The following is a 23,914-nucleotide window of genomic DNA, read 5'->3' on the forward strand; positions in this document are numbered from 1 at the left end:
GTGTGATTCCTCAAACTAACCCCCAATCACAGAGGGTTGGAAGGAAGGGGTGGGATGCTGAAGGCAAGCGCTGGGTGATCGATCAGCTGAACAATGGTCAGATCCTGGTGGAGATCCCAGGTCCTCAGCCAGGCGGCAAGAGCCCGCGCTGCCCGGCTCGGGCTGGCTGCCAGCTGACCCCTCTCCCCGTCCCTCGTGTCCCACGCGGCGCGCTCTCGCCAGCGCCCGGGCGCGCCACCCAATGCGCCCGGGCCGCTGCAGCTGCTCCGGGGCCAGAGCGCTGGGCCAGCTCTGGCGCCCGGCGCGTGTGATTGGCTGCCCCCAGCCTCAGCCCAGCGCGCCCTCCCACCCAGGGCGCAGTTGGGTCCCCGCCCGCTGCCTAGCCTCTGCCTCCTCCTCTCTGCCCAGCCAGTGCCCAGCCCGGGGCCCGGATCCCGCCGGGCACTTCCCACAGGCGCCGCAGAGTAGCGTGGGTGCAGGCTGCAGTGGCTGGCGCCGTCCTCGCCCCGCCGCGCCATGAAGGTAGAGTTTGCACGGCTCAACATCCCGCTGGCGCGGCGGCTGCAGACGGTGGCCGTGCTGCAGTGGGTCCTGAAATACCTGCTGCTCTGAAAGGACCCCGCCCAGCGGGCCGCGGCGCGTGGGCTCCGTGTCCTCCCTCGGGACGGTCCGGATTCCAGGACCTGCATAGAACCTTCCAACCCTCATTCCCCTGTCGGCCAGAGCAGGCAGGTCAAAGAGGGCGTTTGGAGCTAACGTGGACTCTGGTTTCCTCATCGCTAACGACTGTTTTATTTTCTCCTGAGTCATTTTTTTAAATTGAGGTGCACCTTGCCTACAATAAAAGGCGCAGTTAGACGGATACAGCTTGATGACTTTTGGCGACTGTATCTACCAAAATGTAACCATGACCCCATCGAACGCTTGAGCACTTTAACCCCTCAAAAGTTGGCAAACTCGCTCCTCGAACTGTTGATTCATAGATGGCAAAGTAATGCCTCAGTAGTTAAAACCTGATTCCTTCGTCTCCCCACCCTCCTGACAAAGAGCAGTGTTCCCTTTCCCGTTTTGGAGATTTCCTGGATGCATAGCAGTACCTTTCTGTAAAGAAGGCTGTACCATTCATTGCATTTGGTTGAGCGGTTTCTCTCTGGAAATAATTTGACTCAGGAGCGTGTGTGTTCCAGTTAGTTCCCAAGTTGAGCCCATGAAACATACACGAGCCGAATCATTAGATGGGGCAAAAACTTGGGTGGTTTTTGTTTTTGTTTTTTGTTTTTTTCCTTCATATTTGTTCTGCTCTTGAAGTAAATAGGGGTGATGTGGGAGGAGAGAGGAATTTGGGAAAGACCCTTCTATTGAAACATAAACTCTTCTGAAGACTAAGATCATGGGTATGCTGTAAGATCATGGATTGTACAGCATTGGGGTGGTAATAATAGTAATAAACCCGTTGCACTGGAGAGTTTTACACTTTTAAAACTGCTTTTACATTTCGAAAGGCTGAATCAGTGGTTCTCAACTCTGGCTCTAGATGACAATCACTGGAGAAGCTTCTAAAAAATACAGATGCCCAGGCTCCATCCTGGAATTTGTTTTTTATTATTATAATTATTATTATTATTGAGACGGAGTTTCACTCTCGTTGCCCAGGCTGGAGTGCAGTGGCGCGATCTCGGCTCACCGCAACCTCCGCCGCCCGGGTTCAAGTGATTCTTCTGCCTCAGCCTGCCGAGTAGCTGAGGTTACAGGCATGTGCCATCACACCTGGCTAATTTTGTCATTTTAGTAGAGACAGGGTTTCTCCATGTTGGTCAGGGTGGTCTCGAACTCCCAATCTCGGGTGATCCGCCCGTCTCGGCCTCCCAAAGTGCTGGGATTACAGGCCTGAGCCACCGCACCCGGCTCATCCCTGGAATTTCTAAGTCATTTGTTTCAGAATGCAGTCTATACACCTTTTTTTTTTCCTTTTTCCTCTTTTAAGAACTCTCCAAGTGACTCTCCTGTGCTGCTAGGTAGAATTTACCCAACCCCCCCCAAAAAAAAGTAATTCAAAATGTTAACTCATTAAGTCCTCACAGGCCACACCGTGAGGCAGAGTTGCTCTGGATCAAAGCACCACGGAGACAACAACACACAACCTTATCCAGTGCTTGGTATGTGCCAGGTGCTGTTCTAAGCAACATCCACGATTAACTAGCAATCTTCACAACACCCCTGTGAGGTAAGGACTATTCCTGCACTCATGGTACAGACGAGGGAACTAAGAGGTGAAGTAAATTGCTCAAGGTGATGCAGCTAGCAGGACGTAGTAGAGTTGGTTTCAAACCCAAGTATTCTGCCCAAAGTCTCTGCTTTAACCACTAAACTGCTCTCTTAAATGGCCTGAACTTGGAGTCCGACCTCCTAACTGATCATTCAACACATCTCTGATGGCCACTGTTCTTTTCTTTCATGGCACTTATCATTGCTTGCATCTGTGTATGGCTGTGGTGACTTGAGAAAGTTCTCTATGGCTGTCTTAGTCTACAAGCTTAGTGAGGAAACACGCAGTATATGTCTGGCCCATGGAAGATATACACAAATACTTGAGATATACACAAATACTTGTTGAATGGCTGTTTCTGGTCTATCACCCAGAACAGGAACTATGCACCCACCAGATCCCTAGAGTATTAACTCATGTAATCCTCACAGCAACCCAGTGAGGGAGTGACTACCCCTTACCCTCATTTTACCAGTGAAGGACCTAGGAGATAAAGTGAATTACTCAAGATCACATGGCCCAGTAGTGGAAAGTTGAGACACGTGTGACTGCATGTGAGTGCATTAGTGACGAGGACATGGCAGGTGCTCAATGACCTGTGTCTAATTTGAATCAAACTACAGTGGTCCTAGATCCAATTCACCTCAATGTTTTTGTTTCACACATTTGACATTTGTGTTAGCAGGAGCATATTTTGTATTATATATCTTGGAAATTATATTGTGGGAAATTTCAAACATACAGAAACTAGAGAGAAGACTATGAATTCCCATATACCCATGACCTAGGTTTATACTTATTTAATAAGTTGCCATATATGTTTTGTTTTATCCATTATTTTGCGAAAATATTTTAAAACAAATCACTTTTTTTGTATAATTTTTTTTAACTTTTAGGTTCAGGAGTACATGTTCAGGTTTGTTATATAGGTAAATTGAGCATCATAGGGATTGTACAGATTATTTCATCACCCAAATAATCAGCATAGTACCCAGTAGGTAGCTTTTCCTCCTCATCCTCCACCCTCCACCCTCATGTAGGCCGCAGTGTCTGTTGTTTCCTTCGTGTCTAGTGAATTCACACATTAAGATATTTTAATACTAAATGCTTTAGTTTGCATATTTTAAAAATAAGTATTTTGTGTGTAACCACAGTACTCTTGTCATACCTAGCATAGTTAACAAAAATTACCTAAAATCATGTAAACCAAGTTCAGATATCCTAAATTGTACCAAAACTACACTTTTTTTCTTGTTCTTTTTTCTTTTTGGTAGAAACGGGTCCTCCTTATGTTGCCCTGGCTGGTCTCAAACTCCCAGGCTCAAGTGATCCTCCTGCCTCAGCCTCCCAAAGTAATGGGAGCACTAGGCACTGCGCCCAGACAAAATACACTTTTACTGGCAATTTCTTTGAACCTAAATCCAAATAAGATCCGTGTGTTATATTTGGTTTTTATGTCTTTCATGTAGAACAGTGTCTCCCCTTTGTTTTCTTGTCAATGAAGCCTTGAAGAAACCATTTGACATGGGTCCTGCAGGACGTCTCACTTTGTGAGTTTGTCTGCTTCTTTGTAGGGTTAACTGTTCCTCTATCCCTTGTATTTCTTTTAAAAGATGGAAGTTAGAGCTAAATGCTTGATTAGATTTAGATGAAACCTTTTGGGCAAGACTTCTTCCCAGGTGTTGCTGTGCACTTCATTGGTCAGTGGGTCTAGGAAGGAAGTAATCCGAGGTGATGACTGGCATGCTGCAACTTTCATCTAGTGATTTAAGTCATGATCCTTGCCCGAATTACCTGTTTTATTTGAAACTGCAAAATGGTAATTTTCTTTTTTTTTGAGACGGAGTCTCGCTGTGTCACCCAGGCTGGAGTGCAGTGGTGCGATCTCGGCTCACTGCAAGCTCCGCCTCCTGGGTTGATGCCATTCTCATGCCTCAGCCTCCTGAGTAGCTGGGACTACAGGCGCCCGCCACCAAGCCTGGCTAATTTTTTGTATTTTTAGTAGAGACTGGGTTTCACGGTGTTAGCCAGGATGGTCTCGATCTCCCGACCTTGTGATCTGCCTGCCTCGGCCTCCCAAAGGGTAATTTTCTTATTCTATCATTTATTCTTCGTTTATTAGCCAGAATTTCTGCAGTTAAAAATTTGGTCTCATCATGTAGCACCATTTGACTACCCTACAATTCAATTCTTACAGGAAAGAAAGGATAATGCTCTCTTCTTTCCATTTAATTATCAAGTTTCACGTAAGGAGTTGATATAATAGTTACTTCCAGTGGTGACAAGAGATGTTTTATTAATGGTGTTTTAAGATCTCTAAATCAAAATCCCAGAATACATTTTTCTTGCCATCACCAGGAAAGTGAGTTTAAGCTATTAGTACTTGGAATATATTTTAAAGTCGCAAAATGTTTCATTTAGTAATAAAATCAAATAGTAAGCCCTCCTTCTCTGCTCCCCCACCCCCCTTCCCAAGCAACCACTGATCTCCTTTTTTTTTTTTTTTTTTTAAATACAGATGGGGTCTCTCTATGTTGTCTAGGCTGGTCTTGAACCCCTTGGCTCAAGGGATCCTCCCACCTTGACCTCTCAAAGTGCTGGGATTACAGGTGTGAGCCACACTGTGCCTGAGCTGATCTGTCACCACAGATTAGTTTGCATTTTCTAGAGTTTTGTATAAGTGGAATCACATCATATATACTCTCTTTTTGTCTGGCTTCTTTCACTCAGCATAATTATTTTGAGACTGTTTCTCATATATATCAATAGTTCATTGCTTTTTGTTTCTAAGCAGCATTCTCTTGCATGGATATATTGCAATTTCTCCAGCCATCTATTGATGAATATTTGGCTCATAGCTATTATGAATAATACTACCATGAACTTTCACCTACAGATCTTTGTATGAACATATACTTTCTTTATTCATAGGTAAACCAAGAATGTAATGCCTTGATTATATGATAGTTGCAGGTTTAACTTTTCCAGAAACCACCAAAGTTTCTTCCAAAGTATTATATCATTTTACATTCTCACTGGCAGGGCATAAGAGCTCTAATCACTCCATGTCCTTACCATCATTCGATGTAGTCTTTTGAATTTTTGCAATTTTTTTCTTGTGATACTGATCAATTTTAATTCTAGCACCTGAAGCTGTATAAGGGTATGCTCTATAAACTTCATGGGATTTTTGTACACGTTCAATAAAATGACAACTTTGTACTTTAGTATCTAAAAATCAGGAACATGCTTTTGAATTGTTTAAACACAATCCACAGAATTAAAAAACAAAATCAGAAGCCATCCACAATTATACTAATTGTCAACCAAAGTTTTACACTTCATACTTGAGATATAACAGTCAATATCTAGTAGGGGATGCTGAAAATGATTTCAGAGTCTCATCCTGTTGTACTCTATTGGGAAGGTTTCTTGAGTAGATATGTGACTGGCCAAAGGTGGGTACCAGCAAAACCAGACCAGCAAGTAAAAGTTCTACCACAGCTTCTGTAGTTTCCACTTTTTATGTTTTGTCAGTTAAAAGTGAACAATGAGAATTAAATACTTATCTTTACATATTTACAAGGTATGTTGTGAAGTATATTTGCTTATAAACATATAAAAATATTTATTGGCCAGGCACAATGGCTCACACCTGTAATCCCAGCACTTTGGGAGGCCGAGGCAGGTGGATCACGAAGTCAGGAGATCGAGACCATCCTGGCTAACACGGTGAAACCCTGTCTCTACTAAAAAGCTACCACGCCTGGCATACATATTTTAATGAAATCAGAAATTTTGAAGCAGCCTTGGCTTTTCCTTTACATTTGTCTGGAAATGACCATTGTATTAGCTTCATGGAAAGGACTCACCAGCTTCTTGGTCTAAGGCTAACGTGGTGATCATTTGTGTAAGGCTAGAAAGGTACTAATGAGATGTAAACTATAAGGAGAGAAAAAGAAGATGAGGGCTTTTCCTGGATGCTGATAGCTAAAACTCAAAGGATTCTAGAAAATGACACAGTAGCAGCCTTTCTTGTCTTTTTCTTTCCGTGTCGGTTCTGGTGAAGAAGGAAATTACTGCTCTTGAAATTTCCTTGTAACTTGGACAAGTTAATGGAAAGCTTAATCTACATTCATTCTAATCTTTGCTAATACCTTCTGGGTATGCTGCCTTAAGTTGCCGTACTAACTGTGTCCTTCCTGTGTTACTTGTCTTTAATGATCCAGATCTGCTTTATTGCCAAATAAAATCATTGGAAATTCATCATAATCCTTTACTCTGAGAATCTGTCTTTGAAATATATAGATTTTTTCCAAAACTGCCTTGACCTGTGACTCAAAAGACCAACAGGAAGCCCTCACCAGTCCTGATATTCTGTTGTCTCATGGCTCCAACCAAACTCTTCTTGTTCTGCTTTATATAAAATATCTAGCCAGCCTGCTGTGTTATCTATCACACACTGCTTTGCATAGGAATCTTAAGCGATTGGGTCATAACCCATTAGAAAATAGGACTGGATTAACTGGATGGTGAGTGCCGACTTGCCCACACACTTCCGCCACTGACCACCAGGAGCCAAGAGAATGTTGCTGAGCCCCAACTTTTGCAATTTTAATAAGTGTGTAGTGGTGTCTCATTGTGGCTTTAATTTGCATTTCCTCAATGACTAATGACCGTGAGCGTCTTTTCATGTGCTTAGTTGCCATCTCTACTCCTTGTTGAACTATCTATTTAAATCTTTTGCCTGGGTTTTATTGGATTGCTTGTTTTCCTATTGCTGAGTTTTGAGAGTTCTTGTGTATTCTAGATATAAAGTCATTTATCAGCGATGAGCTTTGTATAGATTTTTCTTTCAGTCTATGGATTACCCTTTCAATCTCTTAACAGTGTCTTTTGAAGAGCAGAAGTTTTAATTTTGATGAAGTCAAGTGTATCCATTTTTTTAATGGATTGTGTTGGGTGTCATATCTTTAAAATCTTTGCTTAATCTGGCTGGGCATGCTGGCTCATGCCTGTAATCCCAGCACTTTGAGATGCCGAGGCAGGTGAATCACCTGAGGTCAGGAGTTCAACACCAGCCTGGCCAATGTGAAGACACCCTGCCTCTACTAAAAATATAAAAATTAGCTGGGCATGGTGGCGGGTGCCTGTAGTCTCAGCTACTTGGGAGGCTGAGGCAAGAGAATTGCTCGAACCCAGGAGGTGGAAGTTGCAGTGAGCTGAGATCGCCCCGTTGCACTCCAGCCTGGGTGACAAGAGCAAAAAACTCTGTCTCAAAAAAAAAAAAAAAATTCTTTGCTAATCCAAGGTCACAAAAATTTTCTTCTGTATTTTCTCCTACCAGTGTTAATAATTTTAGATTTTCCTTATAGATCTATGATCTATTTAGGCTTAATTTTTGTGTATGGTACAGTGTCTAAATCCATTTTTTTTGCATATGTATAATCCAATGGTTCCAGCTCTTTTTTGAAAGATCACTATCTGCTCTCTACTGCATTGCCCTTGTGCTTTTATCAAATATCAATTGTCCATATATGCATGGGTTTATTTCTAGACTCTCTATTCTGTGCCATTGATCTGTTTATCTATCTTGATGCCAGTACCCTGTTGTTTTGATTATCGTAGCTTTATAATAATTCTTGGAATCAGATACTGTGAGTCTTCAAACTTGGTTGGTGTTGTTGTTTTTCACAGGTGTTTTGATTATTCCAAGTCCTTATCATTTCCATATGCATTTTAGGATCAGGTTAACAATTTCCACACCAAAAAAAGCCTCCTGGGATTTTGATTGGGATTGCTGTTTGATGGGAATTAGCTTATAGTTTAATTTGTAGAAAACTAACTGAATTGATTACAGTACATATGTCCTAAAACCAAGAACATTTCTCTTCCATAGCCACAGTGACCCAAATCAGAAAAATAACAATACAATACTATGACCTATAGCATTATTCATATTTCAGAAGTTCCCTTACTAATGTCCTGTAGAGCAAAGGAATCCACATGTTGTATTTAGTTGTGTTAAACAGAAATTATGGGCAGTCATTGTTTTGGACTGAGCTCCTGCACTAGGCTCCAGCAGATCTGAGCAAACCAAAGTGGAGTCATTCATCCTATGTGCCACATGATCAAACTTGAAACTTCAAGGAAGCAGGTAGATCTCCAAACAGACCAGTTTTCCTGAAAACAGGAGATCCAGTCTGCCTCAGTCAGTGTAATAAGGAAGTCTGCTTTGCTTTAACCTTTATAAAAAAGAAACCTGAAGTGGCATGACAATAGCCAATCCACTTTTTCTTCCCTCTTGTTCTGTTTTCCTTGTTTCTACCTTACCCACTGTTCCACCATTTCTCAGTAAAAGCTCTCCTCCTATTTTGCAGAATGGAGGCTGCCCTGATTGATGAATAGTGAATTAAAGTCAATTAGCTCCATAACTAAATTTGCTGTAATTTTGTCTTTTCACATTATTTTGTCTTTGTAGTTCCTTTAATCTGGAAAATTTGGAGAAAGTACATTTTAACATTATGCGAGGGATCCTTGGGCTTTCGTAAACACTAGTGTGTCTCTTTTATTATGGATTATCTCCATGGATTTCAGTTTGAACTGTACAAAGTATTTGTGTTTATAGAAACCTTCCTGAAATATTCAGAAAGTGGGGCTGGTTTCAGCCAGATCTTTGTTGTTATTTATTTGCCTTCATCAGGCAAGGAAGTAGGTTCAATATTGACTGTGCTATAAAACAAGAAAAATGTATTTCCCTGTATGTAACACTTTTTAAAAGCAGTGTAGAATAAACCCACATATGAAGAAAACTAGGCTGCAAAATTCTGCAAAGGGGTCTGATGAGATTTGTCTTTTAGCACAATCCTTAAAAACTCTGGGAGGCAAGTTCTCTTAAAATAGAAATTTTTAAAATCAGAAGAATTTACACTTACATTCTTATATTCTACAGATGGCACAGATAGGTATTTAAAAAATATAGTGTCTCCAGGAGTAAGAAGGAAAAGGTGCTAATGGATTTTTGCTTGCCTCTGAATTTTACTTACTTTCTCCATACTACATTAAATGGTTAAAATAAGTATGGAAACAGTTTTCATGCAGAAAAAAAAATGAAAATTTTTTGGATGAGAATAGGAAGAAAGAATACATATACAAGTTAAAGTCTTAAATTATTTCTTAATTATGGTGATTATTTAATGCAAGTAAATAAACATTCAATGGTTTTCACAATGTTTTGGCTGATGCAGATTGCCCATGGAGATTTTATAGAACAATTTCACTTATTGTGAATAGCTAGGTGAATGGAATGGAGTCAGAAAGGGTAGAGACAACAGAGGGAAAATCATTAATGTATGGGAATTGTCTGTGTAAGCACTTAAGCGCTTTCCAGAAGCCACAGACCGGGCCATCACTCCTTGCCGAAAGTCTTCAATTCATGGAAACTGAAAATTTATGTCCCTGATTTTGCTGGACGAACCCTTCTCCAACTCTCCAGACACCAATTAGGTATTCTATGGTTCAGTTCTGATGCTGTCTACCTGGAGCTAGGTCTCACAGGTGAAGAGTTCCGTCTACAAGACTGCCCCAACTTTAAATGCCAACCACAAGTCCAGGTTGGCACTTGTGCTTCTTTCTGACTGGCTACAAATTGAGGATTCAACCGACCTCCTCCTTGGACTCTGTCATTTGCTATGATGGCTCATAGCACCCACGAAAACACTTATGTTTGGCAGTTTATTATAATGGATATGATAAAGGATATAGATGATGAGGTACCTAGGTAGAGGTCTGGAGGGTTCCAAAGCACAGGAGCTTCTGTCCTCATGGCATTGGGGTACACCAATCTCTCAGCTTGTGATTGTGTTCACCAACCCAGAAGCTGTCTGAACTCTGGACTTTATGGAGCCTTCGTCATTTAGGCATGATCAGTTACTCACATGATCAGTCACTAACTCCATTTCCAGCCCTTCTCCTCTCCCTGACGATGGGGGTGGGGCTGCAGGTTCCAAGCATCTAGTGACTGCTTAGTCTTTCAGTGACCAGCCACCATCCTGGAGCCCACCAAGAGTTGCCTCATTAGAAGAAAAGACATTGCTGTCACTCAGGAAGTTCCAAGGGATTGGGAGCTCAGAGTCAGGACTGGGGTCCAAATATTAGAACAAAAGATGAAAAGATGTACCTAGCACCCCTGTTGATCAGGAAATTACGACCATTTTAGGAGCCCTAGGCCAGGAACTGGGGGCAGAGATCAAATATTATTATGTCACAGACATGGTACTTACAACTAACAATACTGCGTTATATACTTTTGTACACAAATGTTTGTTACGAGGGTAATTGCATGTTAACTGCTCTTACCATAATAAAATAAAAATTTTTGAAAACATATTCTTTTTTATCTAGATTTAGCAACTTTTTAGCATTCTGCCACATTTGCTTTCTCTCCCTCTCACCACACACACACACACACACACACACACGTGCACACACACACTTTGTTGTTGCTGCTGAACAATTTAGAAGAAACTAAGTTGTAAACATCAAAACATTTCATCTCTAAATACTGTAGCATGTATCGCCTGAAAACAAGAATTTTCTGTATAATCAAAATCCTACTATCATACCCAAGAAATTTATCAGGGATACAATAATCTTATTTAATATATGGTTATATTCAAATTTCCCTCATTGTCTTCAACTTTTCCTTTGTAAGTAGACCAGTTCCTATACCTTTAATTTGTTTTTAAAGCTTGTATAAGGTTGATTATTTTTAAACAGCCCAAGCCAGTTATCTTGTAGAGTGCCCCCCAACCTGGACTTGACTAAGGTGATGGAATGTATTTCCCATTAGATCCTGTGAGGAGGCATCATGTCATTTTGTCCCTTTATTGGTGGTACTAAATTCGATGATCACACATACACTTTGCTGGAGCCTTACTTGTTTCAAACATTTAGTAAGGTTCCAGTGATAGGGGCATTGTGGCACTCTTCACAGTAGCCAAAGGTGGGAGCAACCCAAATGTCCATCAACAGATGCATGAATAAGCAGATTACAGTGTATAGGTACATGGGAATATTGTTCAGCTATAAAAAGGAATGAAGTACTGATGCATGCTACAACATGGATGAACCTCAAAACCTTGATGTTAAACAAAGGTCTACAAAAAACTTGATGTTAAACAAAAGTCTACAAAAGGTCACGTATTATACCATTCCATTCATATGAATATCAAAAGTGGGTAAATCCACAGAAACAGACTACAGCCAGGTACAGTGGCTCACACCTGTCATCCCAGCACTTTGGAAGGCCGAGGCAGGTGGATTGGTTGAGCTCAGGAGTTCGAGATTAGCCTGGGCAACATGGCAAGATCCTATCTTTTTTTTTTTTTTTTTTTTTTGAGACGGAGTCTCGCTCTGTCGCCCAGGCTGGAGTGCCGTGGCGCAATCTCGGCTCACTGCAAGCTCCGCCTCCCGGGGTTCACGCCATTCTCCTGCCTCAGCCTCTCCGAGTAGCTGGGACTACAGGCGCCCGCCACCACACCCGGCTAATTTTTTTTTGTATTTTTAGTAGAGACGGGGTTTCACCGTGGTCTCGATCTCCTGACCTCATGATCCGCCCGCCTCGGCCTCCCAAAGTGCTGGGATTACAAGCGTGAGCCACCGCGCCCGGCGGCAAGATCCTATCTTTACAAAAACTACAAAAATTAGCCAGGTATCATGGTGCGCACCTCTAGTCCCAGCTACTTGGGAGGCTAAGGTGGTAGGATCACCTGAGCCCGAGAGGTCGAGGCTGCAGTGAGCCACGTTCGTGCCACAGCACTCTAGCCTGAGTGACAAAGTGAGACCCTGTCTCAAAAAAAAAAAAAAAAAAAAAAAAAAAGAAGAAAAAAAAAAGAAACAGACCTCAGATTGGTAATTGCCAGCGGTGGAGGGGAGGGAGGAATGGGTAGTAACTGCTTAATGGGTAAAGGGTTTTACTTCGAAATAAGGGGGATGTTTGGGAACTAGATGGTGGTAGTAGTTGTACAACATTGTGAATTAAATGCCACCAGAGTGTTCTCTTTAAAATCACTAGTTTTTTATGTTATGTGAATTTCACTTAAATTAAAAAAAAAAAAAAGGACCGGGTGCAGTGGCTCACGCTTGTAATCCCAGCACTTTGTAGGGCTGAGGTGGGTGGATCACCTGAGGTCAGGAGTTCTAGACCAGCCTGGCAAACATGGCGAAACCCCACCTCTACTAAAAATACAAAAACTTGCCAGGCATAGTGGCGCGTGCCTGTAATCCCAGCTACTTGGGAGGCTGAGGCAGGAGAATCACTTGAATCCAGGAGGTGGAGGTTCAGTGAGCCGAGATCACACCACTGCACTCCAGCCTGGGCAACAGAGTGAGACTCCATTTCAAAAAAAACAGTGAGTGAGGGACAGCTTCCTCAACAATCTGGAGAAAGTAGAATCTATGTGAGCTAAGTGAAAATAGAGCATCATTGATAGGAAGCTGAGTTGTGGTTTTTAATCCAGAATAGAGATAAATCAACCCAGCTAAAATTCAGGCCTTCAACTCAACTTGGTTTGTGAATCTAGACAACCTTTAAAGTTATCAACATGAGTTTCGAGAGCTGCACAATGTAATGGCATAGACCTTTGTATCTTCCTCTTCTCTTTGAACTCCAATTTAGAAGAATCAAGTTACCTTGAATTGCTTAATGAGATAAAAATAGAAAATAGAGGTTATCTAGTCACCTCGTTTTTATAGTGTTTTCTTCTTTCAATACCATTTAGAATCAAAGGATTACAGGGCCAGGTACAGTGGCTCACGCCTGTAATCCCAACACTTTGAGAGGCCTAGGTGGGTGGATCACCTGAGGTCAGGAGTTCAAGACCAACCTGGCCATCATGGTGAAATCCCGTCTCTACTAAAACTACAAAAATTAGCCGAGCGTGGTAGCACATGCCTGTAATCCCAGCCATTCAGGAGACGGAGGCAGGAGAATCCCTTGAACCCAAGAGGCAGAGGTTGCAGTGAGCTGAGATCATGTCATTGCACTCCAGCCTGGGCAATGGGGTGAGATTCTGTCTCAAAAAAAAAAAAAAAAAAAGAAAGAAGAAAGGATTACAAAACTATCGTGATGCTCTTTATGATTTGAAGCAGAAAATGTATGCAATGTCTAGAGTGGGAATTTAAATTAGAACAACTTCTTTGGATAGCAAAATATCAAAGTGTATCAGGTGACAAAGATGTTTCTGCTTAGCCATCCAGTATTTAACTTCTTTTTTTTGTTTTTTGAGACAGAGTCTTGCCCTGTCACCCAGGCTGGAGTGCAGTGGTGCAATCTCGGCTCACGGCAACCTCCACCTCCCAGGTTCAAACAATTCTCCTGCCTCAGCCTCCCAAGTTGTTGGGATTACAGGTGCCTGCCACCACGCCCAGCTAATTTTTGTATTTTTAGTTGAGACAGGGTTTCGCCATGTTGGCCAGGCTGGTCTCAAAAGCCTGACCTCATGATCCACCTGCCTCAGCCTCCCAAAGTACTGGGATTGCAAGCGTGAGCCACCGTGCCCGGCTGTGTTTTACTTCTTATTATCTTATGGAAGTAAATCAAAATGTGGGGGAACTTTATGCAAGATTACATTTACAGAGAAAAATTGTTAGAATCACAGATGTTTAAAATGAAGAGAATGGTTGAATTAGCACTGGTAATCAATGGAATGTTGATCAGTCGTTAAAAATAACATTGTAATACCAAACAGCTAATGTGAAATAATTGTAAGTGATAAAATACAGAATATTTAAAAATGTGTGGTCAGCCATATTAAAGAAACATAACCTGTTCATAGGGGAAAAAAGGCCAAAAGGAAAATTTTAAGAGTAATTTTTGTTGAGTGACAGGAAATTGCCTGATGTCCCATCTGCAGCTACATTTTGCATTCTCCAAATGTGTAATAGTAAAGAAAGTTATTATAACAGTGGCTCACATTTGATGAATACTAGTTCTGTGCCAGGAACTGTACACCCTCATGTTATTTATTCCCTTTGTGGTGTTTGGAAACAGGAGCTGTCATAAGCCCATTTTACTGGCAATGGAATTGAGGATCAAGAGCTCATAGAATTTGTCCCGGGTCAGGAAGCTAGTCAGTGGCAAATTCCAATTAGCAGTTCAATTCCAGACCTACATCTTAATTATTATACATGGAAAACATGTAATGAGCATTAAAGAGATATGCAGCATGTATTCAGGTAGCCGGGGTTCGGTTCGTGGAATATTGAATTCGCAGCTTGGGAACATTATTTTTGGATCTGTTCCTGGCTCACTCTATGATTAAAATGAGGTCAGTTTGCTTTTGGTGTCAGTTTTTCCATCTTTGTAGAAAGGAAAACAGAACCTCCCACTTGCCTGCTTCTTTATGCTTATGAACCTGCTTATGCACCTGTAATAAGTTAGTCTACAGTGTTATTACCATTAGCTGGAGGATAGTGTGGCTTTTTGAAAAAGTGCATGGGTTTAAGGATTAGGCAGATCCAGCTGCAAATCCTTTGGACGCTCAAATCCCCTGTGCCTCAGTTTCTACAACTGTAAAATGGGGCAGTAACGTGTACCTTGGGGGTTGCAAGGAGGAATAAATGAGATGCCCTATATACAGTGAAGGAGAATGGTTCTCCACTCAATAACTGTTCTTTCCCTGCCCTATTTCACTGTAGCTTATCTGATCAAACATTGAGTACAAAAGAATGAGGCCCACGTGTTTCCTGTCATTTTTTTGCACTTCTTACCAAAATAAACAGAAAACTAACCAATAGTAGCAAATCATCAGTACTCAGATCTGGATAGAAGGAAGCAGAGGAAGCAAAATTGAATGATCCTGGTAGGAATGAGGGCAGAGGGCACTCTTTACAGCGTGCTTTGGACTCATGGAAGCTTTTCTGGTGGGTCCAGAAGGTAACAGGACACCCCACAGAGGTGTGGAGGACACATGCTGCCTTAATCTTTCATCCAGTCTTTTAACCTTTAACCAACTCTGGAGAGAGCAGCAAGTCAGTTTCCTGACTGGGTTCAATGATGTATCTGAGAAATTTATTGATTTATATGTATCAAGAAATATAAATAGTCCAGGTGCGGTGGCTCACGCCTGTAATCCCAACATTTTGGGGGGCTGAAGCGGGTGGATCACTTGAGGTCAGGAGTTTGAGACCAGCCTGGCCAACATGGCAAAACCCTGCCTCTATTAAAAAATACAAAAATTAGCTGGGCGTGGTGGTGCGCGCCTGTAATCCTCGCTACCTGGAAGGCTGAGGCAGGAGAATCGCTTGAACCCAGGAGGCAGAGGCTGCAGTGAGCCAAGATTGCACCCATGCACTCTAGTGTGGGCAACAGAGCGAGACTCCGTCTCAAAAAAAAAAAAAAAAGAAAGAAAAAATATAAATAAATGTTCTGTTTTTGGTAAAACATATATGTCAGTATATATGTATATATTTCAATAATAGATTAAACACTGTTTCTCAGATACTTTGGTGGATCATTTGGGGACAGGGTTGTCTTTAACAAAGTTGACTGGCAGTAGATAAGAGTTTGGGGGTAGAAATGAGCCCTAGATTGGAGACTGCAGTGTGTTATAGAAGAGAAAGCAGCAACAGCATTCCTTAAAGTCATAGTAGCTGACATTTAGTGAAGATTTACTATGTGCCAGGCTTTATGTCTTCATGTACAATCTCTTCCTCTTGTTAGCATGTTTCTCTTTTCATAATTCTTTAATTGTAGTATATAACATAGACATTTAAAAAATGTATAGCTGAGCTTCATGTGTTACTTGAAGGTAACCATTCTTGTCACTACCACCCAAGTCAAGTTTTGACAGTTTTTGCCCCATGTATTTTGAAGCTATGTTATTAGGTGCATAAACAATTAGGATTGCTCTCTCATTATCAAATGTTGCAAGAAGTGATGCATGCTAAGATCTGAAGAGTCCCACCTTTGCTATTTCTGTCTCTGACAGTAGAGTTCCTGAAAATGAAGTTTGTTGCTAGAATGTGCCCTCTTTGTGGGCACATGAATAATGGCTGCTCGGTCAAGGTAGGAAGATAGAATTTCCTGTGGTAGGAAATTCTCTACATCCCTCCTGTCGGTGATGATTCCTCCATATGTTCACATAGGGGAGGCAATGTAAAGCTATGACTAAGTAGTTAGACCTTAAAATCAGACAGATCAACCACTTATATTCTGTGTGGCTTGGGCAACTCACTTAACCCCTCTAGAAGCTTCCATTTTCTCTTTTAAAAAGAACATTATGGCTCAGTGTTTCCTCTACCCATTCCTTCCACCTCCCCCTTCAAAAATAAAGAGTATTGTGGCTACTTTATTGGTATGTGGCTGTATGAGGATTAAACAAAAATACCTTGGCAGGGTCCATAACACAATGCTCGGCATATAGTAAACATCCAATAAATGTTAAATAATACTGTGTCATCACTGCCTTGTTCTATTACCTTACCTGAACTGAGGCTCAGTTTAACATATCTTGTATGTATTAATCCCCCTGCCATGGGCCACTACAGTGAGCAGATACTAACAGACTCTGATTCCATGAGACTTTTTCTTTTCTTACAGGGCCAAATTCCATTGAAATCACTGTGATGCTGATCATACACAACTATTGGTTCCTTTACATCCCTTATTTGACGTGGCTTTACTTTGACTGGCATACCCCAGAGTGAGGAGGCAGGAGATCCAGCTGGATCAAAAATTGGACTCTTTGGAAACACTTTAAGGACTATTTTCCAATTCATGTGAGTATAGTTGTTTTATAAAGTATTATTTTGAGTTAGGAGAAGAGAGGAAATTTGTTTTCATCACATGTATCTCAAGCTTCTTTTTCAGAGGGGATGTCTTAGTCTGTTTTGTGCTGCTGTAACAGAATACCAAAGACTAGGTAATTTATAAAGAAAACAAATTTTTTTCTCACAGTTGTGGAGGCTGGGAAGGCCAGTACCAAAGATGCTGGCATCTGGCAAGAGCCTTCCTGCTGCATCAGCCCATAGCGCAAGGTGGAAGGGCAGGAGAGGGCAAGAAAGAGCAAGAGGGGGTTGAATTCATTCTTTTATAAGGAACTCACTCCCAAGATAACAAACCCACTTCTGTGATAATGGCATTAATCCATTCACTCTGCTTTCATTCCTAATTACCCCTCATTAGGCCCCACCTCCCAACACTGTTGCGTTGGGGATTAAGTTTTTAAACACTTACTTTTGAGGGACACATTCAAACCATAGCAGGGAGAAAGGCTGCAATTTGGTTCCAATTACTAAATGAACTGTAAGCTGACTTGACAAAATCTAGAAGGCTATATATAAAGGGATCTGGGCTCAGAAGATAGTTTCGAAATTTGGAAACAGCTCCAACCCAGGGAACAAAAATGAGTCATGTTCTCCATTTTCTCTTGACATAAAAACTAGTCCTTTTGTTTCTCATTGGAAAATAATAAGGGAACTTTCTTTTCTTTTTAAATCTCAATATGAATGTGCTGTAGCTCATCAAAACTCAAGATTTGGATCCAAGTCACAACTATATATTTGGGTTTCACCCCCATGGAATAATGGCAGTTGGAGCCTTTGGGAATTTTTCTATAAATTATTCCGACTTCGAGGACCTGTTTCCTGGCTTTAGTTCATATCTTCACGTGCTGCCACTTTGGTTCTGGTGTCCTGTCTTCCGAGAATATGTGATGAGTGCTAGTAAGTGATGGCAGATCACTGTTTCCACAGTGCTTTGGGGTAGCGGGAGCACACAGAACATTCCCTCCCAGGCCCATGTGTGTTTATGGTCTCTTAGAGTAAAACCTGTTTTATCCTCATCTGGCACTTCCTATGGTGTCTGGGTGTTTCCTGCCCTCCCCCACTGGACTGTAAGTGTCAGAAACACAAACTATGTCTTCTTTTCTGTTCCATCCCAAGTATCCAGCATGGTGCCTGGAACATAGGAATGTTCAATGAATATTAACACAATGATCAAATAAAGTAATGAACACAGTTTGTGTATTCAGATGTAGAAAAAGAAATCATGGATCAAGTAAGTGACAACTCACACCCTTGGAGAGGCACCATGCATGCTGTTACGAATACTAGAAATGGAAAATGTCTTTCATTGTGTCTTGAAGTAACAGCAGTGATAAAACTAAACATATTCACCTTGCTGTCTTCCTAGATTAAAAATAACTTGGCTCAGAAATAAGAGTCCAGGCCGGGCTTGGTGGCTCACGCCTGTAATCCCAGCACTTTCGGAGACTGAGGTGGGCAGATCTCTTGAGCCCAGGAGGTTGAGACCAGCCTGGGCCACATAGCAAAACCCTGTCTCTACAAAAAATGCAAAAATTAGCTGGGCATGGTGGCACACATCTGTAGTACCAACTATTCAGGAGGCTGAGGTGGAAGGATCACCTGAGCTTGGGAGGTCAAGGCTGCAGTGACTGGAGATGGTGCCCCTGCACTCCAGCCTGGGTGACAGAGCGAGACCCAATCACAATTAAAAAAATAAATAAAAAGAGATGAGAGCAGTGGCTCACACCTGTTATCCCTGCACTTTGGGAGGCCGACGTGGGCTGGATCACTTGAGGTCAGGAGTTCGAGACCAGCCTTGCCAACATAGTGAAACCCCGTCTCTACTAAAAATACAAAAATTAGGGCATGGTAGTGGGCACCTGTAATCCCAGCTACTCAGGAGGCTGAGGTCAGGGAACTGCTTGAACCCAGGAGGTGGAGGTTGCAGTGAGCCAACATTTTGCCACTGCACTCCAGCCTGGGAGACAGAGTGAGACTCCGTCTCAAAAAAGAAAGAAAAAAAAGAATCGTTCATGGTCTTCTAGATTTTCATTACGTCCTATTAATTTCTCAAGTCACTATTGTCATTATATACCTAGTAGGATATCACTAAGCACCCAAGGACCAGAATTCACGGCTGAGTTTTCAGGTTCTGTTTCTGTTTTCAGAGTCCAGCCTGGTCCAGAGGGCACACTAGAGGGCGCACTAAACCCTCCAAGCTACCGGAAGATCCGGCATCTGGTCTGCAGAGGGTGCACTATGCCCCTCTTAACCACCAAAGGTGGGGTGGGGGGGAATTACTTCTCTTCCTTGTTTTTTATACCTTGTGTTAGAGTTTTATAAAAGTAAGACAATTACAGAGAAAAATGTTTAAATTTCACAAAAGCACAGAAACCTATTTAAAGTGTACTGTTTGCTTATTCAAAGCATTGCCACAGGTGAGTTTGAGTCGTATAGTTAAGAGCAGGTTTGGCAAATTCATGGCACAAGAGATGTAGGTGCCCCCTTCTCCATAGCCTTATCAGACACAGATACTCCATTAGAGTCTTTCTCCGTATAGTGCCCCTACAGCCACTGCAGCTTACTAGAGTTGGCTTTGGAGAGGAAACCTGTTTGCAACCCTGGTTTCTTTTTCTTTCTTTTTTTTTTTTTTTTTGAGACAGAGTTTCGCTCTCGTTGCCCAGGCTGGAGTGCAATGGCGTGATCTTGGCTCATTGCAACCTCTGCCTCCCTGGTTCAAGTGATTCTCCTGCCTCAGCCTCCCGAGCAGCTGGGATTACAGGCGTGCACCACCACGCCCAGCTAATTTTTTGTATTTTTAGTAGAAACGGGGTTTCACCATGTTAGCCAGGCTGGTCAAGAACTCCTGACCTCAGGTGATCCGCCCACCTCGGCCTCCCAAAGTGCTGGGATTACAGGCATGAGCCACTGCGCCCAGCAATCACTGGTTTCTGACATCATGAATTCTTTTCTGTGGTACAACCTTCAGTTCCTTAAAAGGTAAATAGAAATATTCAAACTTTCAGCCAGTGGAGGTTTGGACTATCCTTGTCTCTAAGTCTAAAGAATTATCTATACTTCCCAGAACCAGCTTCCTGGGACAGCCCTTGGTCCAAGGCTGCCCCTCTCCACTGTGCCTGCCCAAGTGGCTGCCTCTCTGGGTGTGAAAGACTGACAGACATAGGCACCAGACCTCACATAGTAAGGAACCATAGGGCTTCAGAGGGCCTTTGCTGACAGCAATCTGTTTTGCTCTTACCCAATAGGATTCTGCATCTGTAAGTCCTTTTAAATCCCACCTCCAACCCATTCCTCTTGTCCCATTTTGGGTGTATCTATACCTGTCAGGTGTCAGCCAGAGCCAACTGTGTTTCAGGTTCATGCTTCTTTCTGTTTACCTCTTAAGGCTGGACAGGTAGCAGAATCAGATCACAACAGCCTTATATACCTTACAGAGAACTTTAGATTTTATCTTGTAGATAAGCCATGGGGAACTTGGAGGGATTTTGAGCAAAGGAGGGATCTGATGGATTTGGTGTGATAGAAAGATAATTCAGGCAGCAGCTTGGAACGTGGTTACAGGCAGGTAGGCCTGGAGACTGATGATGGAAGGGGCCTGTTGAGTGATGAAGGGAGAGGTGATAAGGGCTAAGCTAACAGTGGCAATAGCACTGGAGATACAGAAGAGGAGATTAATATCAAAAATAGCTGATACAGTCTCTAAGACTTAGTGATAGATTCATCCTCATGAAGGCAGTAACTGTATTTTGTCATTATTATCAATATCTAGCCCAGTACCTGGCCAGTAGCAGGTGCTCAATAAATGCTTTTAAATGAATGAATGATCAATGTGGTGGCTAAGAAAGGAGAAGATGGCTACATATGGAAGAAGTTGTGTTTTGACCAGAGAGATGATGGTCCCATTCACCTTGATAAATAATGTTGGAAGAGGGGGATAACTTTGAGGGAGAATTTAATGCATTTGGTTTGGAGACGTGTAGTTTGAGGTGTCTTAGAGCTGTCGATGTAGAGATGTCAATTGGGCATTTGGAGATATGGGCCTGGAACCTCAGGAGGAAGATCTCCTGACAGATGGATTTGGGAGAACTCAGCACACATAAATGGTAGTTGAATCCATGGGTGTAGATGAGGTTAGAGGACAAGAGAGACAAGGAAAGACCCCTAAGAAATAGCAGCATTGAAGGATGGCCTGAAGACAAGGAACCTGAGGGAAAACTGAGAAGTGGCCAGAGGCAAGCTAGGAGAGCCAGGGGTATGGAAACCCAAGAGGCCTTCTTCCTGGTGGAAGAGATGCACCCAACTCTCACTCAGGTTCACACAGAGCAGAATGGCATGCCTTGACCTCAGTGAAGGTTCAAACCCATCTAGGCAGGCTCAGGCTCTCTACCTCTAACCCAGCATCCTCTGCCTCTTAAGAGGGCAGTTGGTCATTTAGAATCTTGTCATAATTCCTCCCATAATAGAAACCCAGAGTAAAATTAGCATACCATTTTCTTCAAGAGATGAGATATGCTATGTCTTTATAAAGCCTGTCTAACACATTCTGTTATGACTAAATAAAAATGGATAAAACCAGAATGGAAAGAAACATAAGACATTAAAAAGTGATTATTTCTGAAATGTAGTTCAAGATTGGTTTGTATTTTTGTCTTTATTCTTTCCTACATTTTCCTCCAAGAGTATGTAGAACATGTGAAATCTGAAAAGGAATCTTTTAAGTTATTTTTACATGGGAAAGCCTGAAATAGAGACCGAACAATTATCTAACTGCTTTAAATGAACAATTGACCAAAGTCAGACTATACATATTGGACACATGTAGAAATCTGGCAAGTGATCTAGGTTGTCAAATGTCTTGATTTTTTTTTTTTTTTAACCATTTTGTATTAGTTCATTTTCACACTGCTGATAAAGACATATCTGAGACTGGGAAGAAAAAGAGGTTTGAAAGACTTACAGTTCTACATGGCTAGGAAGGCCTCATAATCATGGTGGAAGGCAAGGAGGAGCAAGTCATGTCTTACATGGATGGTGGCAGGCAAAAAGAGAGCTTGTGCAGGGAAACTCCTTTTTATAAACAATCAGATCTCGTGGGACTGTTCACAAGAACAGCATGAGAAAGACCTGCCCCCACGAGTCAGTTACCTCCAACTTGGTCCCTTCCACGACATGAAGGAATTGTGGGAGTTACAATTCAAGATGAGATTTAGGCAGGGACACAGCCAAATGATATCACATTTATATTATAAATCCAGGTTTGGAAAATAATGATCTATATAGAATATCTGAAAACGGGCCATTGTATATTCAGAAAATCCACTGCAGCCTCTTGGAGAATATACTTTTTGGTTCTGTGTAAAAATTTGCCAGGATAAATATCAAGGCCACCACATACAGCTGTGCAGGTTGTGCACTGAACAACTCTAGGGGCAGGGGATCCTTTTACTTAGAATGCAATATAAATGGTGTCCTCTAGAGTTCAGCAGTGCACAACCTACCTAAACAAACAAGTGGTAGACCTAGTAATGACTGAATGACATTCTAAAGACCTAGCCCATTACCTGCCAAAACGTTAACTTATTAATAGAATACATTACTAAAGATTTGGCTATGAAAAATTACAAACTTACAAAGTGCTCCAAAGGTAAGCAGTGTAGGAAATTTTGTTAAATGTTTCCTATTGTCAAGGAATATTATGATAAAACATTGTAATTTTTTTAAAAAGGATAACTAGTTACACTTTTTGTTTTATTCACTAAGGGCTAGTTTCGGTTTCCAAGAAAAGTATGTCCTACGTGGTAAGCAAGGAGGGAGGTGGAAACATCTCTGTCATTGTCCTTGGGGGTGCAAAAGAATCACTGGATGCCCATCCTGGAAAGTTCACTCTGTTCATCTGCCAGCGGAAAGGATTTGTTAAAATTGCTTTGACCCATGGATAAGTGGCTTTTTGGATAAAGTAGGGGGTCAGAAAAGTTAAGACTTTTTTAAGCAAACCAAAAAGAAGTAGGGTGATTTTCTAGCCCTTAAAGACCTCCTCCAAATCGATCTGACAGTAAAAGCAGGTGTGGATGTTCTTGGGGAATGGAATATGACCTTTTTACTACAGTAGCTCAATGCCATGACATTCAGCAATTAAACTTAACTCTAAAAGCAAAACAACAAGAACAACAACAAACACCAACATTCTATACATAGTATAATTTTCTAGCCAAATCAACAGTGGCCAAAGCTATAGATAAAAGAGAAGTTTCCTGGAACCCTGATTTTCTATAGAACAAAATCCCGTCAATGGCTAGCCTGCTGAAATTCCTCCCTAAAGAAAATCAAGTTTAAGACAGTTTCAATGAACGTGAAGTTAGCAATATAGGAAGGCTTGGGCACATTTAAAAATTTTTTCAGAATTCTTTGCAAGAGTCAGCTAAACAGAATAAATTATTTGAATCCTTTTCATTGAAAATTCTCACCCGTCCCCTTTGTTATTGCAGTGCCTCTCTGGTCCCAGTGTTTTCTTTTGGTGAAAATGAACTGTTTAAACAAATTGACAACCCTGAAGGGTCATGGATTAGAACTGTTCAAAATAAACTACAGAAGATCATGGGGTTTGCTTTGCCCCTGTTTCATGCCAGGGGAGTTTTTCAGTACAATTTTGGCCTAATGCCGTATAGGAAAGCCATCCACACTGTTGGTATGTACATAAAATGACTACAACTATTAGCTTACTTTAAGCAATGTTTCTTGTTATTGTATTGATTGAGGTGCTAATGCAAGGGAAGTGGCTTTGAGTAAGAACTTCCTGAAATAATAATCCTGTAGATGTTA

The 23,914-nt window shown here is 41.7% G+C and overlaps 1 protein-coding gene and 1 pseudogene across 1 annotated transcript in view; one reads left to right on the plus strand and one right to left on the minus strand.

The window, feature by feature from the left end:
* The first annotated feature begins 516 nt into the window (after positions 1 to 516).
* Positions 517 to 23,914, plus strand: part of MOGAT1 (monoacylglycerol O-acyltransferase 1) — a 39,545-nt gene continuing 16,147 nt past the window's right edge. Inside the window, 5 exon segments of the mRNA XM_030803489.1 lie at positions 517 to 608; positions 16,867 to 17,047; positions 17,788 to 17,992; positions 22,856 to 23,051; positions 23,581 to 23,780. Of these exon segments, the coding sequence (XP_030659349.1) occupies positions 517 to 608; positions 16,867 to 17,047; positions 17,788 to 17,992; positions 22,856 to 23,051; positions 23,581 to 23,780 (874 nt within the window).
* On the minus strand, positions 6,274 to 9,321 carry LOC100604811 (annotated as a pseudogene).

The sequence above is a fragment of the Nomascus leucogenys genome, chromosome 22a (assembly GCF_006542625.1).
Source record: "Nomascus leucogenys isolate Asia chromosome 22a, Asia_NLE_v1, whole genome shotgun sequence".
Taxonomy (NCBI): domain Eukaryota; kingdom Metazoa; phylum Chordata; class Mammalia; order Primates; family Hylobatidae; genus Nomascus; species Nomascus leucogenys.